This window comes from Epinephelus lanceolatus, chromosome 13, assembly GCF_041903045.1.
Source record: "Epinephelus lanceolatus isolate andai-2023 chromosome 13, ASM4190304v1, whole genome shotgun sequence".
Classification (NCBI taxonomy): domain Eukaryota; kingdom Metazoa; phylum Chordata; class Actinopteri; order Perciformes; family Serranidae; genus Epinephelus; species Epinephelus lanceolatus.
This window is the reverse complement of record NC_135746.1, coordinates 35,137,887-35,153,244: the sequence shown is the minus strand read 5'-3', so window position 1 is coordinate 35,153,244 and position 15,358 is coordinate 35,137,887. Positions and strand designations below refer to the sequence as shown.

The following is a 15,358-nucleotide window of genomic DNA, read 5'->3' as shown; positions in this document are numbered from 1 at the left end:
CTGTATTTCTCCCTTCTCATATTCATCATTCAAACTTTCAAATCAAAGCAGAGCCAGTGATGGCATTGAGGGGGGCGTGGTCTAGTAGTGAAATGTGTTAATCGCTGCGGTAATCTCCCGACGCCTGCCAGGCTCCCTCCCTTGTCGCCTCTAAAGTCGTTAGCTAGCAGACTAATTAAGAGACAGCCAGACAGAGGCACGTGCACGCTGACTCTCTGGAGCCCTTTCCTCATACGGCCCGGCAGAACCAAGTCTCTGAATGACAATGAGACTGCAGTAAAATCTCTCTGGCTGTCACACTAACATCAGGCTCTGGAGTACATGTAGCTGCAAGATGTCATCTGATAAAAATGCAAAAAAAAAAAAAAAATTATTGATTTCAGATGTTTACAGCTATGTTTTCATCATTCATCACCTCTGTAAATTATTCATCATTCAACAGGCTCGCTACCACATTGGATTTATCATTTAGAGCACCAAGTTTTGAGCTCATTCATCATTTAAAGGGAGTGAAAGGTGGCCATGTGGCTGTGACTTCTCAGTAAATGCAGTACAGTGCTTTTCCTCCGTCTGTGCTCTTTTATTTTATTCCCCTGGGCTGCTCCTGGGCTCGGACATTGTTGTGCAGGTTCACCTTGCCTCAGAGTTCTTAGTGTGTTTGTTAGAATACGTTTCAAAGCTTGAATTTATCCTGCAAAAGTTGACCGTGCACGCCTGCAGTCACTGGAGCAACAGGGTGTTGAATCAGTAGCTTGAGGGCATTTTAGGATATTTCATATTCAGTTTCTTTTGCTCATTGTGGGATTTAAACCTGTAACCTCTTGGGCACAAGACTCTAATCTTTAAGACTCTGCTGTTTTAATCAGATGTGAAAAAGTTCTTCCACACAAGGTTTAGATTAGTTCAGAAGTAGCACCTAAAATGGAACCCATTTTCCCTTTTTTTATGACTGTTCCTGTGAAATTTGTTCCACTTGTGAGCGGCGGCCGCCTGCCTGGTCTACATTTCAATATTTCAGAGTCACTAAGTGGTGAGTTGCTAGGCGATGCAGTAGGGCAGCATGGGTAAGGGAGCGTGATAGGCAGCTTGTAGCTGAGAGCGATCTGGAGGGATACAGAGCCCCGAGTTGGCTGCCTGCCCATTTTCCATTCATATTCCCTCTCCAGCACACAGACACACACCACTTAGCTGCACACACTCTCATACGCTCACACACATACACACACTTACCAGACAAGAGACACTTTACACACATTTGCAGCCACCCACACACACACACACACACACACACACACACACACACAGCCGTCACACCACCTCTGTGTACACATACACACAGAGTAAACAGAGCACTTCCCCTGATTAAGACCCTCAGTACAGAGATGCTAATAAAACATGACTGCACGGGGGCAGATACCAGAAGGTCCCCTGCTTTGTGATTCAGGTAACAGCCAAGCTGACAGCAATGCTGATGCTCATGTGTTGCATGTGTTCAATCTGTGTGCTTGGTTTGAGCATATACGTATCTGAAAGGAATACTTCACCCCCACAATGATCATTTGTATATCAGTTACTCGCCCGTGTTACATTGAATTCGTAAAGAACACTTTGTATTTGTCATATGGCTCCACGGTAAATAAAGAATCAAAAACGGCCAGGAAGCAACAGGTGTGTGTGACTGACAGCAGAACTCTTGGCGAGTGAGCAGGTTGGGAGTTGGGATTTCAGTGCAATGCACGAACAAATTTCAAACGCACACAGTAGCTCAGGCGCACTACTCATCCGTGCGTGAGGCTGTTCATACTGGGGTGTTATAAATAGTAAGGTTGTCATGAAAATGCACGCGTAGGGGAGGGCAAAGCATACGACTGGATTAATGAGGTTTGGATTATACTGCAGGAGTTGTGTGAGAGTTTGTAAATAATTGTTTTGATATAGTTTTGCTGTTGTTGAATGCGGCCCCCATTGACATCAATTCATCAAGAGTTATCTCTGTTTTTGGATTCTTTCTTCACTGTGGAGGCATCCAAAAAAATTTAGTTTCTCTTCATGAATTTAATGTAACACGGGGTGAGTAACTGATACACAAATGATCATTTTGTGAGTGCAGTCTTCCTTCCGGTCATCTTGGCTCAATCACTGCTCAGGCACTAGTATGATTTATAGGCTTTTTATCAGTGAATCAAAGTTTGTGTTTTCTGCATTGCTTTGTTTCTCCCCAGAATCCTTGAATCTTTGGACCTCCTTAAAGAACTCAAGAATTATCATCATGCAGAATTGGTTTTGATTTCTCTCTTTCTCTTTTCAGGACACAAAGTTCATCCATTGGTGATGGGGAGGACCAAGAGGATCTTCTTGGTGCACTGACCCTCCATCCAGTCTCCCTGACCCCTGAGGGACTGCAGTGTACCCCCGCTAATGCTGTAGAGACGCACAGGAACCCACTGCCAGGTGAGGGAAACCTACTACAGGGGATGCATAAAATCCCATGGTGAAATGATGAAGATATATCTGTCTCTGTAGGGGAGAATTTACCATAAAAATCTCAAACATACCAGCAATAAAAGTAATTTTGTTAACAGCCATCCACTTTATAAAGCAGTGACCAGTGAACACCTTTTCTCACTACTGAATAAGAGACTATTGCCTCAGCATCATTAAAGGTAGCATCTCAGTAGCTGCCATAGCCCACTTTGTGATTAGCATTAGCCTAATCTGCACTCTCTCCACCAAGGCTCCCGCAGGCACATAGAAACAGCTGGACAGCAGTGCCACACACACATTGATTGACCTCATGCTGAACCATTGTGTTACCGCTGCGTTGGTGTGTGTATTGATGGACCTCTGTTTTCATGTGCTGTTTCAGTGATGCTCACAGCACTCTTGTCTCACTGCCCTCCCGTTTTAGACTCTGTGAGGAGCAGTGGTAAAATCCCAGAGGAGGCTGTCATTGATGAGGAGGCCATCTTGAGTCTCCTGGAGAACAGTCAGACCTTCCTCCCGCTCTCGCAGACATCCAGCCACTCACCACTGTTAGGTATGGTATCCACACAGCTCCAGTCTGCTCACTCTCCTTTCCTTCTTCATCTTTAAAAATATATATTTAAAACCTACATTTATGTGAAGCCCTCCTAAATAGGTTTTCTCCTTCATGTTGTAAATGCAATAAAGTGAACTGAACCAAATGTGATTTCAGTTATTAAGAGCCATAGAATCAGTCAATAACAGTGTATTGTTAGAATTTGCTTTGTAGCCTCAGGTTCTGCACCTTGTACACATTACTTTACAGAAAACATGACCTCATTACTCAAGAAAATGCACAGACCTTGTTGTGAACAGTGGCTGTAAAGAAAGGGCGCAGCAAAAAAAAACAAAAAAAACAGAGTCTAGGGTTCAAAAGGTTAAGCCAATTAAGAGCTTTGATTTTAATTGATTCATTAGGGGCCATGATTTAAGTTGGTGCTCACGGCCAACTGATGTAATGTCTCTTAAATGCTTTGCTTTTGTTGTCTGTGCAGACAGCAGCCAAGACCAAGCCATCATTGATTTGCTGGCAGGGCTGGAGAGCGATGGTTTCTGCGCGACCCCCGTCAGGCAGAATTCCCAGTCCCATTCGCTTCCTGGTGCCAGAAGCTACTACTGCAACAGTGACGAGGAGGAGGAAGGGCCCGAGCTGGACAAAGTGGAGGCCGAGCTGAGCATGATAATGTCACAGCGGTGGGACAGCGAGCCTGCTGAGAACTCACCTGCACCAAGGCAAGTTTGATGTTTGTTTGTTTGTTTGTTTGTTGTATTTGAGTAAAAAAAAATCAACTGGAATCTAGTAATATATGTAAATGGTCATTTTGTGGTCAGGTACTCCTTTAACCAATTTTAAGATTGCAGTAGTCTTAGTGCCATTTTAAGAGTTTTATGCATATTTTGATATTATCAGGATAAGATTGTGAACTTTTGGCCGGCATAATCATGACATGAAATTTGTATGTCATCCTATGCCTAGTGTTCTGCTTGTCAAAAAATACATTATCCAACCCACATGCTTGTGACTTTACTCAAAGTGCTCTGTCAGCTTCACGGCTACTATGTGGGGTTGCAGTATTAAAGGTTGAAGGCAAAAAATCAATAAATAGCAATCTAGCATGGGTTTTATTCCCCTCTAGGTGTTTAAACAAAAGGTTAAGTAGCATCCTCAACTCCTCTGTGTGACCTATAGACAAATTGCATAGGGTCGAGTGCATGCTCAGGGTCCTTTACAAGCTCAGTCTTCACAAGCATTTCAAAGATGTTCATGATGAGAGAAGCAAGAGCGAGCCGCCTGAAGTCATTAAAAGGTTTGGGACTGCTGCCTTTAGGAACAGAGAAGATCCGTGTCTGCTCCCATAGGTTAGTGACATGTTGGTTCAGAAACAGTAGAAACAGAAATGTTTTTGTAGCACTGTTGTCAAGACTGAAAGCTGCCAATAAATGTCTGGAATCTACAGTATTTTTTTTTTATTTTGGATAATATTCTTGTATGATTTGGTTTCTTTTGGCAGATTTAAAAATAAAAGTGAATTTTCAAAAACATTATCATACATAATGCATTTTTCACAAAACTTTTAACACAAACCACACAAAATATGGACCTAAGGGTTGGTAACCAGCCTTCACAACCTGTCATGTCAAAAGCCATGTCAAACAACTCCTGATGTGGTAGACATGTGGCCTGATTTTTATACTTAATAGGTTGAGTTGATTATGTGGGGTTAAAATTGGGTTCAGTCTGTAAAGTCTCTGTCCTGCTCAAGAAAGCGTAATATAAGAAACAAGCAATACGAGCAAGATGAATTAGAAAAAAGTCCTCATTTTCTGTGTGCTGCTGCTTCAGTACGAGCATGAGACAGCAGACAATAAGCAGTCAAATGAAGGTCGTCCACAGCAAGCTGCGCCTGTGCATTGTTTAATCAGTGTTCCTGTCATTCCTGCGTGTGTACAGGCCCAGTGTGAAGGAGCCGGAGGACTGCTTCAGTGACGAGCAGCAGGAGTCCTCTGACGAAGACATGGAATGGAGTGGGAATAACTCTCTGTTCGCCAACCTGTCCATCCCCCAGCTCGACGGGGCCGCAGACGAGAGCAGCGGTGAGTCATCTCACGCTGAGACGGCACTTAAATGTCAGTTTGCTTCGACGCTTATCTTCCACCCCCTGCTGATGTTCCATCATGGATATCAGAAGACAGATCTGACAGTAGCTGCACAATAACAATCTTGGTTGACACCAGGTTTCGGCTGTTTGATCTAATTTCATTATGAGGGAGCTGTGATTTAATATAGTGCAAGACTCTGGGATTGTAATTGATTCCCTGGAGTTCAAGTTATTATCAATTAACTCTTAATAAACTTTATAGTAGCTGTGAAGGCAGAGTTTGTTATTATTACTACTCAGCTGGCGTCATGGGTGCACCTGTGTATTCATGCCATTTGCTCTAGTTATTTATAACGGCATCAGGCTTTTATTTTTAATGAGATTGTCTTTTTATAATACTGCTAGAGCTGCTGTGTCAGAGCAGCAGCACATTCTCCATCAGTCCTCCAACTCAGACGTGTTTCATATTAGGGTGATGTGAGTTTGCTTGTGTTACCACTTCGGGCAACAACTGTTCACATGTATAGACTTGGCCATATCCAATCTATGGATGGTGTGCCTTTCTTTTCAAAACAGTTTCTTTGTGTGGTCCTGCTTCTGCAGCACTATCTGTCTACACATCTTCCCCCCACCTCCTCTCAGCACTCAGATGTACAAATGTTTGTACATTCAAAGGCAGTGAGTAAGCTGATTATCATGTTGCATCTCAAAACTCAATCTACGTATACAGAAACAAACAGTGTTGGCAAATCCATAGCATGGCACATGGAACCAGCCTGCCATTCAGTCCCTGGTTTTGTGATCAGCTGTCTTTGTAGCTCTTTTGCTAGAACACTACATCTATGCACCTCAGCTGCCATGTTGTGCAGATATATGGAGACAGTGTTTCCCCTAGGTTGACTGCTTTGGCCTGGTGGATCTTTACATCAGCATACATTAGATCCACCCCACAGCTTCTATTAGATAAGAAAATATGTCACTTTTGAAGTTGGTTTGCCTGCAACTTCCGCTATTTCCTTCTTCTGTAACACTTATAAAGAACATCAGGAGCAGATGCCAGGAGTTAAATTTTAATTAAAACAAAATTATGACTGGTGTGTTAACTGCATGCCAAATTAATCAGACCACACAAGGCCAAATTGCCTCCAAAGTAACCATTGGACCAGTTGCTGACAAGCAATGTAGCATTTAAAAGGCTATTTTTTAGTTCACAGCGGTGCACCGCTGCAAGATAAATATAGGGAAACACAAGAACGGATATGTAGCTTTATTTTTGGTTTTAAAAAAAAAGATTTTATTTTGGTCTGGTGGGGATTTGCACTGGCTTGCAGCCTGCTAGGCCTTCACAATTATAAGGGAAACACTGGAGAGCATAAAGCTGCTTGGAATATTCACAAATTAGTATGCAGCACTCTAAGTGTATACATTTGCATACATTTTGACCTTCTATTGTACTGTTCTTATAGTATTTCTATTTCCTATCAGTTCTGTAGCCAAGTTTTACATGTTCCAATGTCAGATGATAGATATCATTAGCTCACCTGAACTGATGGTGTGACAGCCACATCATCAATACAACAAGCGCTGTCTTTGAAGAGCAGTCAGTGAGGTACAACCTGTCTCCTAACACTTCATGTGAGAGAGATAAAGGACAAGAATATCCTGTGTTTTAAATGTCAGACCTGGGAACAGACAGAGGGGATTGTCATAACAAAGGTTTGCAGTCTAATTAGAACCACTGGAGCCAGTTTCTAATTAGAGCAGATTTTCAGAAGCTGTCTTCACAAAGGATCTTATCTCACCATGAGGAGTCCCACTCAAAGCTAAAGTAAAGCACTAAAAGCTCAGCAAAGGGTTGACCCTGTTGCTACGGATAACAAAATGCTTCATAGAGGAACCCATTCTATATTGGTCAGTGTCAGTGAATGTGATGTAAAATATTCATCAGTATACAGTAGTGTGGTGGATAAATTCATGGATGAGACAGATAAAAAGCTTTCATAAAATATATATGAGATTTTTTATAAATTGTGTTACAGATTTCATAAATGAAACAAAGGAAAATATTGATGTGTCAGTTATACTGTGCCTGACATCAAATACCATAAGCATGTGACATTTTTCCAGCTGAAACAAAACAAATCATGATACTTTGATGTGGTAATGCTACATATAGCACAGATTTTACTGGGCAATCACGTGATGGCCATAAAAAATCACATTTATTTATGTATTAATTGTAGTCGGAGATTATTAATTAATGTGCACATGAAGAACTGTCAAACAAATTGGGGTCTAAAGAGCATTTTTGGTTTGATGAGTAATTGTGAGACTGAGATCATCAGTGCTGCAAACTGTTTTTTTTTTTTTTTTTTTAGTGTCCAAATAGCATATAACTGTGCAAGCAATCACCTCCAGTGTTAGAATATTAGTTTGATTTGTTAGTGAGCTAATTGAATCCTTATTTAATGGCTGCTTTCAAAGTGTGGTTTTAAAAGTTTAATTCATTGACGCAAAGTGGCACATTACCTGCAACACATTAGTGTGGGTCGGTTTTAGTGACTAACGAGTCTTGTATATGTTTAACATTTATACTGAGGAGCTACTTTTAATAAACCAAAAACCCAGGAGCCTTAATGGAAGGACTGTCTGACAGCCCTTATTTGTATGAGTATTTTCTAACTGAGCCAGTTAGGAACTTGGGGTTTAAACCACAAATTTCATTACAATACAATATTATATCCTTTTATTGTACTATGATACGATATTTGCTGGTATCACAAAGTCTGTCGTGATGCATCTTCGATTCAGTGGTCTGTGATCAATATTATATGGTATCAGTAAATGTCCTCATTGTCTTTTACATGGTTGCTTACCATTATCTGCTTGGCGCTAGGCTGCTTGCACTGTTTGAATGTTTAGGAAGGAGGTGTTCTTGGACTGAAATGGTGACACAGATGTGCCATGGGAATTTCAAAATAAAGGTGATGATATTTATCGATATTTTGGTTGGCATTGATGATATTGGAGTGTTGATCATTGAATTAATATGTTGATCCAGATTGTTACACCCCTACGTGGAACTACTTTTTGCCTAAGGATGATTTGTGAATATGGCCCCAGGTCCTTTAAAAGAGTTTTTACAAGACCGTATTTAACATTATTTGAAAAGAAACGAGTAGACATTTGAAAATTAAAGATCTGCACTATTTTTTACTCTTATTCATGTGCCTCTTCTTTTGTGTCCCTAGATTCATCGTTAACAGACAGTGGCTCCAGGTCCCAGTCTTCTGTCATAGTCACAGAGAAGATGCTCGGGAAAAGGAATCCCTTCTCTGGGGAGACGGTTCATCTGGAGCCACCCTCCTCAGCTAAGATCCTTCTTGAGTGCAAGCACCCTGAGCACAGACCAGTTCATGTGCTGGACACGGAGCAACCACTTGACAAGCACTTTCAATCCAAGAGCAGCCAGGACAGCAGCAGTGAATGTTCAACAGGGTTTAAGTTTAATAAAGAGATCCCCTACATCCCACCAGTCAAACATCCCATCCCCTGTAAGTTACCCAGTCACCCTGAGGTGTCTCCCATCTGCGTAGACAAGCAGGACATACGACCCCTGTACACCTATGACAAGAAAACCTCCAGAGCTTTGGATAAGACAGACCTAGACGGTTTCCCATTTGGTCACGGAAAGGTCACCAAAAATGGGAAAAAGTACGGCAGCATAAAGAATGTAGAAACGAACTGTCTGTCCATTCTTAAGAACCACAGGACCTTCTCTCTCTGTTACTCTGAGCTGAGAAACTGCTCGGCTAAGACAGAGCTGGAGCTCAGCCAGAAGGACAGTAAAAGCCCCATCCTGAGAAACATCTCCTCAGCCCAGTCACCCTTGGTGGAGGATGAGTTTCTTGATCCTCAGGGGGAAGAAATGGACCAGGACAGTGAGGAAGGAGATGTTGGTGAACTCAAAATCAGGTACGAAGACTATCAGGAAAATAAGACTGAGAGGACTATAGTTGCCCAGCAGGAAGCACACTACAAGTTCTTTCCTAGTGTTATCCTCTCCAACTGCCTCAGTAGGAAGAAAGCTGGGAGCAAAAAGCTGGCTGATCCCTGCAGCAAGCTTGAACAGGTGCAGCCTCGCAGATCGAGGCTAAAAGTGTATAAAAAGAGGTTGGGAATGGCAGGACAGAGGAACAAATTAAACATAATTGAAAGCTCTACCTCTGACAGCCAGGACATCACTGGCCTCACCTCAACCACGCCTGCTTGTCCAGTGACTTCAGACGCAGAGATGCCAGTTGTGGAGGATAAGTCAGTAAAAGAGGCTGAGCCAATTAAAGATGAGCCAGTCATTAAGACAGAGCCAATCGCAAAGGAGGAGCCAGAAAGTGAGGCGATGTCTTTAAATGAACAGACAGAACCAGTTTTAGAGCCCTCTGTCATCACAGTTTCCAGTTTTTCTGAAGAAGCTAAAGACTCAGTGGTGGATCGATTAAGCCCGTTACACGACGACTTGTCTGCTAAAGTCACCTGTACTAAATCTTCAGCACTGCCTGGTAGTAAATACACCCTGAGGGCCAAAAGAAAGATGATCTATGACAGTGAGGATGGAGAATACTCAGGTGCCACTCGGTCTAAAAACTCGGCCTCTGTCAAAGAACGGCTCAAGGACACCAATGTCACCAGTGGGCAGGAAGTAAAGTGCCAGAAACGGCGCAAGAAAGAACCCCCTATCATCATCAAGTACATTATTATCAACAGGTTCAAAGGACAGAAGAACATGCTGGTGAAGATGTCCAAAGTGAATGCAGAGGAGCAGATGGTCTTGCTGACACCAGACAAGCTAGAGCAGTACAATAAACTAGCCCCTCTTAAGGATTTCTGGCCCAAGGTGCCAGAATCCACTGCTGTCAAGTTTCCCGTCACTGAGCCAAAGGCCAAAAAGCACCCCAAAAGAAAGGCGAAGGTCAACTCCACAAACAAGAAAACAGTCAGCAACTCCTCCAAACCTCGGGTTAGACAGGGTGAAAGGGTCAAAAGGACTAAAGGTTGTCAGAGGGGCCCAATTCTACCCTCTCTGCCACCACCTCGGCCATGTTACTGTGAGCTAGTAGATGACCATGACATTGAGTATACTGATGTCATGGTAGAGCTGGGCTACCTTTCTGATAGATCCCCAAGCCCTACAAACTCCACACCCCCTCGTTGTTGGTCCCCAAGTGACCCTTTTATGGACACCAGGAGTTCAGAACAGCTGATAAATCCACTCAGTGACCCATGTCTTAGTTCCGCTTTTCACACGCCACGCACAGTGTCTTCAGCCAAAGGAGCACGAAGTAAGTGTCAAACTGCCAAACCTAAGAAATCCACAGAGACTAAAAAGAAAGTAAGCAAGTCTGTCACTAAGCCTCAGAAGGAAGAGGAACCTAAGAAACAGAAATCAAGGCAAAAGAGTGATGCTGCAACAAAGCAAAAGAAGAAAGCTAAAGATACAGCTGAAGGCACCACCAGCAGTTCTACAACCATCACAAGACCTAGAAAGTCTCGCAAGAAGAAGACGGAGGAACCCAAAAGCCATGACTCAAGTAAAAACAGCTCTCAGCTCCTTTTTCCAGAAGATGAGCTACCTCCTTCTGAGAGTTCCTCTCAAGACGTTCCTCCATTTCAGCAGCCTGTGAGCACAGATGGCAACAGCCAGGGCAGTTCCCAGCCAGCATCTAAATCAGACTCTAACTCAGTAGCCCAGTCTATTGAACCAAAGGTTGAAGACTGTGAGACTTCCATCATGGAAGTCAACCAAAGCTTTTCAGCACTGGCTCAGATGAAGCAGCAAGGTTGCCAGACCACTGTAGTAAAGGCAGAGGCTTCACAAGAGGAGTGCATGGCTCCTCCACCTCCTCTGGCTGGTAGACCCTTACCGGAAGACTCCCAGCAAGCAGCAGCCTCCCCTCACTTAGGTCCTAAAAACGGAGAGATCCCCACTCACTCTGAGACCCCCTCTGGCTTGGCTGTCCTCAAGCAGCTTCTCCAGAAGAGGCAGCAGGGACAGGCCCTTCCTCTACAAGTGGTTGGTACAGACAGCCACTCCACTGCCATAACTCAGGCCACAGCACTACTAGATCCCACAACTAAACCAGCTAAATCCAGAAGAGCTCCCTCCACTACTCAAAGGAAACCCAGGACCCCAAAATCTACCACTCCCAAGGATAAAAAGCCCAGAATCAGGAAAGGCAAGGCAAACAGCACTCAGCCAGATCTATCAGTGAAGCAAGAGGACTGCATGTCAGATGACTGCCCCATCTTTCTGTCAGACCCAGGCCTGGACAGCTGCACCTTTATAGAGGATAGCTTGTCACCTGAACTCCCGCACAACTATACCTTTGATATAAATGCCATCGATCAGACAGAGTTCTCAAGCCCATACAGCGGCAGTCAGTTTGTCCTGACTGATAAGAATTTACCACTTAAGTTTCTGAGTGATGTCAGCCAGGAAGCTGTATCTGCTCAGGCACTGAGCTTTGAGAAGAAACCTGATAGGCTATTGGATTCTGGGGAAGAGCTTCAAAGGGGGCAAAAAGTAAGACCTGTCAGCCCTGACCTCTTTGATAGAACTGAGAACGGCGAGTCTGTAACAAATCACCTCACGTTCCTCGACTCAGAGAAAATAAAGAGCAGAGAATGGGACTTCTCTGTAGGTAAAGCCCATACACTCAGCCCCTTTCAAGACTTTCACTGTGAGAGAAAAGAGTTGCTCTTTTCAGTCTTCGACCCTGTCCAACCTTTGCCTTTAAGCTCTGCGTCATTTGTTGAACATGGGGGCTCCCCGACAGGGGAGCTTCTCGAGGGCATTGATGGACTAACGTCCACCACACCCAGTAGCTCTCCACGTTCCATCAGCTCACTATCCCAGGTGAGGGCAAGCCAGCTGCTGCGGGGAGCAGGAGGCGGAGCCCATGTTCTCAAGCCCCTCATGTCCCCTCCAAGCCGGGAGGAGATCGTCAGCACTCTGCTGGACCTGGAGATGTCGGAGGCCACCTTCCAGGAGCCCTTCTGCAGCAACCCCTCTGATGCACCAGGGAAAGCAATGTAAGACTATACACCAATGGCGCAAACTGATGAAATAATTACTTTTAAGTTATCTTGCATATGAACAAACTGTGTTTGGACTAAGTGTACATAGATGAAAATGTGTCTGAAAAGCCTTTTGTGTAAAAAATGGAGCCTTAGCGATACATCAGCATGGCTGACATTGTCGGTCGATTATAGCATCATACATAAAGGTACCCTGAGGATTTTAGACCACTAGTAGTGTTATGGACCTATGTCTCGACAAGTGGGTCTCCATTTTGCTTTTGGCGTAGATAAGGATGCACATGCATGTATATTGACATCCCTTGTAAAAACAAAAGTAGTGAAGGAGAAGACTGCAAGCCTCAGAGAAACACATGACATGCTGAATGTAAACAGAACTTTTGAGGAAATTGTATAAGGAAAACGCGGGACATGTGTTTTAGTAGTATTGCTTTTACATAGTTTGTCCGCTAGTGGGTACTGACAAGTTTCTATTTATACTGCAACATGTATTGCTCAATATATATCTGGTTACAGTTCTAAAATAACCAGATTTAGGGGTATCTAATATAAAATATTAAAATGTCAAAATGGAAATTGATACCTCTATCAGATTTTTTTACAACTCTCAAATATCAATATCAATGTCAGCCTCAAAAATTGAGTACCAGTCGGGCACTAATTAATACTATCCACAGGGCTTTATTTAATAAATCACTTTTTGCATAGTGCTCCATTTATGAGACTGTAATGAATGGCAATAATTAATGAAATATTAATAAGTCATTTAATCAAATTCCCCTGGTTTCTCTCTAGGGAGGTTGGCGGCCGCAAGTTAACTGTTCATACAAGGCTGGCTAAGGAGCTAGCAGAGTTCAATGGAGACCTATCTTTGGAGGGCCTTCATTTCTGGAAGACGGCCTTCTCAGCCATGACGCACCCCGCCAACACTATTACCTCATCTTCCCAAGCCCAGGGAGCTGAGGCCTCAGAGGCAAGTAAAGAGCAGGCCAAGCTTGACCCGTCCTCAGCCAGTGACAAAAAGGTCATCCTTCTGCCCTGCAAAAACCCACCAAGCAGAGAGCGTGTACAGCTGTGGCTGGAAGCCAGGAAACAGTACGAAAGTTTACAAAAAGGGCTGCTGAAGAAGGGGAGGCCTGGGCAGGATGTAGAGGGGGACTCAGAAAGAACTGAGCCGTCAGCTGCTTCCAGCTGTCCTGCAGTGAAGTTTGAGCTGTGTGAGAGACTCTCCAGTGTCAGGACCCAAAGGAGAAAGAAATGCAACCTGTCCTTAATCATACCTCCCCTGAAGAATACAGCCTCTCAGTGTAAATCCACAGAGGTGAGCCCAGTTTCAGATGAAGGTGGTGTAGATTTTGAGCAGGAGGGTGGAGAAAAACATGATGATGATGATGATAAAGCCACCTCTCCAGAGTCCCCAGAGCTGCCTCCTTGGCAGCAGTCCTGTCAGCCCAGCCCCTCAGGGCCCGACCGGCTCAGTGAAAACAGACAAATTGAAAATTCTCCAGAACCACTGTCACCTAGGCTCTCCAACTCCCTGGAGAGACTAGGGCAGAATCTTAGTCCTTTGCACCTGGATGTTGGAAACAGGGAAGAAGGGAGGACTAGTCCCAAACTCCTTCACAGCACCCCCTTTTTAAGGAGAAGGCGGAGAAGCAAGGAGGATGTGGAGCCAGTGTGCAGCACGCCCATATCTGAGGGTAAGAAAGCAGCTGTTTCATTCTGTCTGTAATCTGTTTCGGTCATCTGTAATTGACATGTGTGCCAGGAATTGATCATGGCTGATTTAATTCTTTGAATTAAGTCTAATTTGGGCAAATCTGTAATAAATATTCATTGTTACTCTGCTCTTCCTGGTCTTATTCCTGCTGCAGAGGATCCCATTTCTCAGAGACTCCAGCAGAGGAGGAGAAGCCAGGCGGACCCACTGAGAAGAGTGTTACTGACCACACAGATGAAGGTCAGACTGCAAGTTTTGATTTTTCAAACCTCTCACCACATCAAAGAGCTTCAATACCAGGGCTTTAATCCCAGTATAGAGCTGTGCATGGAGAATGTCTCATGTACCTGATATTATGCCTCCAGCTTGTTGGCCTGAATCAAGTCAGTCCCTCTTTCACTTCAGCTGTTTGAATTTTGCCTTTATGCCTGTTGTTGTTGATTTGATGTGCCTGTGTTGTCTTGTTCATTGAGATGTCTCTCATGTGCTCTTTGTCTTCCACAGAACCAGTTTGCTGCTTTGAATGTGCCAAAGAAAGAAAACTCTCAGATAGAAGGGCCCAGCATAGCCAACTCTTACGGCTTCAAAATCAGCATGCAAAACCTGCAGGATGCCAAAGCTCTGCATGAGGTGAGGCTGCCGCAGCCTTTTCTCACACTCTGTCTGTTTTTGCTCCTTTAGGGTGGAAGACAGGTTATATCAGTCCAATATTTAGTCTTGGAGTGGGATAGCATTTCATTAAATGCACTTATTCAATCAGAATACCTTAGAGTATTATTCAAATGATCTTTGGCTGATCGTTGAAGAGCACAATAAGTCAAAACTTCAGTTTTATGCTTAGCATACACTAAAAGACTAAAGTCTGACACCGTCTTATATCTTAAGACCGTGAGTTTTAAGTTACAGGCTATAAGATTTTAAAAGACTGGGGATCTTGCAGGGTCATTATTTGCAAGACTGCAACTTGATTTTCCCGTCTTGCTCCCTCTGGAAGATATTACGCCAAACTCCCTTGAAGAATGTATGGCACTTTGAACAATTCTTTCCGTGTCCACAAAAACACACAACTTTAGAAACACAAGATTAAAGGCGTCATATGTCAACAGAATTCTTGTCAATTCGGCATCAATTCAAAAAGATAAACTGTATTTGTGTACAAACATTTTGGATTTTGTCACCTAAACTCGCTACCAGCCTTTGTTGCTTTGCTGTGCTGTTTTAGTGGGAGGAGATGGTGGGAATGAGAGATGCACCACTTCTAAAGTTAAGGTGTCTGACTAAAAATAAGTGCTGGTTGAAGGAAATTAAAGGGATAGTGCACCCAAAAATGGAAATTCAGCCATACAATATTGAGCATGTTTGATGTTGTTGAAACGAGTTTTATGACCACCTTACACCTGACAGTCGAGATTACAGGAGC

General features: G+C 43.5%; 1 protein-coding gene across 2 annotated transcripts in view; it reads left to right on the top strand.

Moving 5' to 3' along the window:
- rev3l (REV3 like, DNA directed polymerase zeta catalytic subunit) overlaps positions 1-15,358 on the top strand; it is a 106,706-nt gene that overhangs the window by 65,080 nt on the left and 26,268 nt on the right. For both annotated transcript variants that reach the window (XM_033649298.2, XM_033649297.2), the window contains exons 9-16: positions 2,309-2,451; positions 2,909-3,037; positions 3,519-3,756; positions 4,976-5,118; positions 8,375-12,212; positions 13,014-13,918; positions 14,093-14,178; positions 14,443-14,568. In XM_033649298.2, coding sequence (XP_033505189.2) covers positions 2,309-2,451; positions 2,909-3,037; positions 3,519-3,756; positions 4,976-5,118; positions 8,375-12,212; positions 13,014-13,918; positions 14,093-14,178; positions 14,443-14,568 — 5,608 coding nt within the window. The remainder of the gene's footprint in view (positions 1-2,308; positions 2,452-2,908; positions 3,038-3,518; positions 3,757-4,975; positions 5,119-8,374; positions 12,213-13,013; positions 13,919-14,092; positions 14,179-14,442; positions 14,569-15,358) is intronic.